Genomic DNA, 2,756 nt, shown 5'->3' with positions numbered 1-2,756 from the left:
AGAGATGGGGATTGACTACTGAAGAAAAAGAACAGCAGCCCAACCATAATGAGCATCTAGAGAACTGACATACTGTATTTTATCCAATAGTGGCCGATCTCCAATAAATGCAGAGTCTAACAGGTGCTCTTTACTTTAGACAGCAGTCGCTAATAGTGGCCGGGCTCCTTTAAAAGCCACCTCTGTCCTGGACTCGTTGGAGGAGGTGGGTGGGAGGAGGATGTTGACCAACCTCAGATCCATCCAACTGAAGGAACTGAGAAGTTCCTTTATTTTCACAACTATCAGACTACACAACTCCTCAGTCTGGGTGTAAGCACAGGTAAACGCTACCTGCATGGCGTTTCCGCCTGACGCACCTCCGACGGTGCCAGTAGGCCAGCTGCAGGGTCATCAGCCGGGAGCCACCCTTCATTGATGTTTCGCTCCATTAATCCCGGAACATCTCGTGGTGGTGGAGCAACGGCAGAGACGTCTCCCTGCCGCCCCCCGCAGCTGCCCTTACGACCCATCTTTTCCCCACGAACTGTCCTTCCTCCTCAACCATAGCCAGAAACTGGCTTTTTTAGGCCTCCTCCGCCAAGTCCTTGGATGCCTTCTTCAATTTCGACCCAGTCACTCCCATCTTCCTAAGGAGGAGCTGGGTGGATGTTCCAACAAAGCCCCTGCAGCCGACCTCCACCGGGCAGATGATGGTTGACTATCCAGCATCTCGGCACTCAGCTACCAGCTCTGTGTATTTGTCCTTCTTCCTTTCATATGCAGCATCCATTCCTCCCTCCCAAGGGATTGTGAGCTCTGCCAGGATTACTGCTTTGGCTGCAGAGGACCACAGGATGATGTCTGGTCGCAGAGCGGTGGTGGTTATTTCTGGTGGGAACTTGAGCTGACGGTCGAGGTCCACCCTTAAGTTCCAGTCGCATCCTGGTGTTGGCAGTGATGTTGTCCTTCTGTGGTTGGTGTTCTGTGCTCCAGCCCCTTCTCCAACAAAGTGGATCAAAGACGGTGTCTTTGTGGGAGGATCTTTAGCTGCCTCCATCCTCCGTACTTCCAGGACCTCTGCCAGTTTCCTCAAGACCTGGTCATGCCGCCATCTGTACCTACCCTGGGCCAGAACTGTTTTGCAACCGGACAGGATGTGTTGTAACGTCGGGCTTGGAGTCTTACAGAGATGGCATTTTTCCTCTGAGCCAAACCATAGGCTCAGATTGCTGGGGCTGGGTAGGGTGTCATAGGTGGCCCGGATAAGGAAGCTCAGCCTTGCTTGAGGCATCTTCCATATGTCAGACCATCCTATGGTCGTATTGACCACGCCTTCCCTTGTTGTGGCTGGCTGAGTGCTTTAATCTTGTACTGGTTTTCCTCGCTCCTGGTCACCTCTGCAATTACCATCTCTTTTCTCTCATTTTTTGTGGCTTTCGACCAGAACTTGGGGGCTGTTCCCCAGCCTAACCCAGCTCTGCCGGACTGCGTCTTTCCCACGATTTCGTTGTGCTTAAACTTGCTGATGGCCTGGTCAACAGCCTCTTCTGCCTTCCATTTGCTTCCGGTTCGGACAGGAGCCTTGGTGTTTCTTACAAAAGGGTCGGTTGAGTCTCTCAGCTCAAGCACAAGCCTTGTCTTCTCCTGTCTGTAGCCTAGGCTGATGGGCTTCAGTGGCAGCTGGAGTGTGTTTCTCCCAAAAAGGCCTGTGTTGGACAGACTTCGAGGTAATCCAAGCCACTTACGGATGAAATTGTTTGCTTTGGCATCCATCTTTGCTACTGTGGATGATGTAATCTCACACAACTTCAGGGGCCACATCAAGCGTGGATAGAGGATGAATTGGTAGCACCACACTTTGAATTTCCCTGGGAGGTGGCTTTTGTCAATCCTCTCCAGTCCGTCCCTAAGCTGGAGCATAATGGTGGCCGGCATGTGGTTGTCAGACAGCTCCGCCGTATACAGTCTTCCCAAGCTTCGCACTGGTTGCTCAGCCAACAATGGAATTCTTTCTCCATTCACTGTGAAAGAGATGTGGTCATTCCTCACCCCCTTCCGGATTGAGAGACTGCGAGACTTTGAGGGTTTGATTCTCATTCTGGCCCATCCAAGGAGATCTTCAAACCTCTTCAGGAACCTGGTAGTACAGGGCGCTGTTTGCAGCAGGCTTGTTACATCATCCATGTAACTCCGCAAGGCTGGTAGTCGCTGGCCTGACTGTGACTTTGTCCCTCGCCCCATTTGCCTACCACCAATCAGGCTGCCGTGAAGATGATGGGAGAGATTGAGCAGCCCATTGCGATGCCCTTCTCAAGATGGTGCCAACTAGTGGTAGCTTCCTGTGTGGTGTAGCATACTTGGAAACTACTGAAATAGTTGCATATTAGCCTCTGGATACAAATTGGGATGTAGAAGAATTCTAGTGCAAAAGTTATGAGCTGATGAGGAACTGAACCATAGGCGTTTTCCAGATCCAGCCAGACCACATGCAGGTCAGACTTCTCGCGCTTGGCTGCTTGAATCTGGTTCCAAATCATAGTCGAGTGTTCCACACAACCTGAGAATCCTGCAATGCCTGCCTCTTGGCAGCTGGTGTCGGTATAATTGTTTTCCAGTAAATAGTTAGCCATTCTCTTTGCCACCACTGAGAAAAAGATCTTCCCTTCCACATTGAGAAGGGCAATTCCTCTGAACTGATTGATGTTCCGGGAATCCTGTTCTTTTGGGATGAAGGTAGATATTGCTTTGCTCCATTCAGTTGGAATGGCTTGGGT

At 50.9% G+C, this 2,756-nt stretch overlaps 1 protein-coding gene across 1 annotated transcript; it reads right to left on the bottom strand.

Moving 5' to 3' along the window:
• Window positions 1-1,293: 1,293 nt before the first annotated feature.
• Window positions 1,294-2,130, bottom strand: LOC111948071. Its single transcript, XM_023959487.1, has one exon. It carries the CDS (start codon window positions 2,077-2,079, stop codon window positions 1,294-1,296), a length of 786 nt encoding a protein of 261 aa, XP_023815255.1. The 5' UTR covers window positions 2,080-2,130.
• Window positions 2,131-2,756: the final 626 nt, after the last annotated feature.

Source organism: Oryzias latipes, chromosome 10 (genome assembly GCF_002234675.1).
Source record: "Oryzias latipes chromosome 10, ASM223467v1".
Classification (NCBI taxonomy): Eukaryota; Metazoa; Chordata; class Actinopteri; order Beloniformes; family Adrianichthyidae; genus Oryzias; species Oryzias latipes.
The sequence above is the reverse complement of the archived record's forward strand: the minus strand, read 5'-3'. Positions and strand labels throughout refer to the sequence as shown.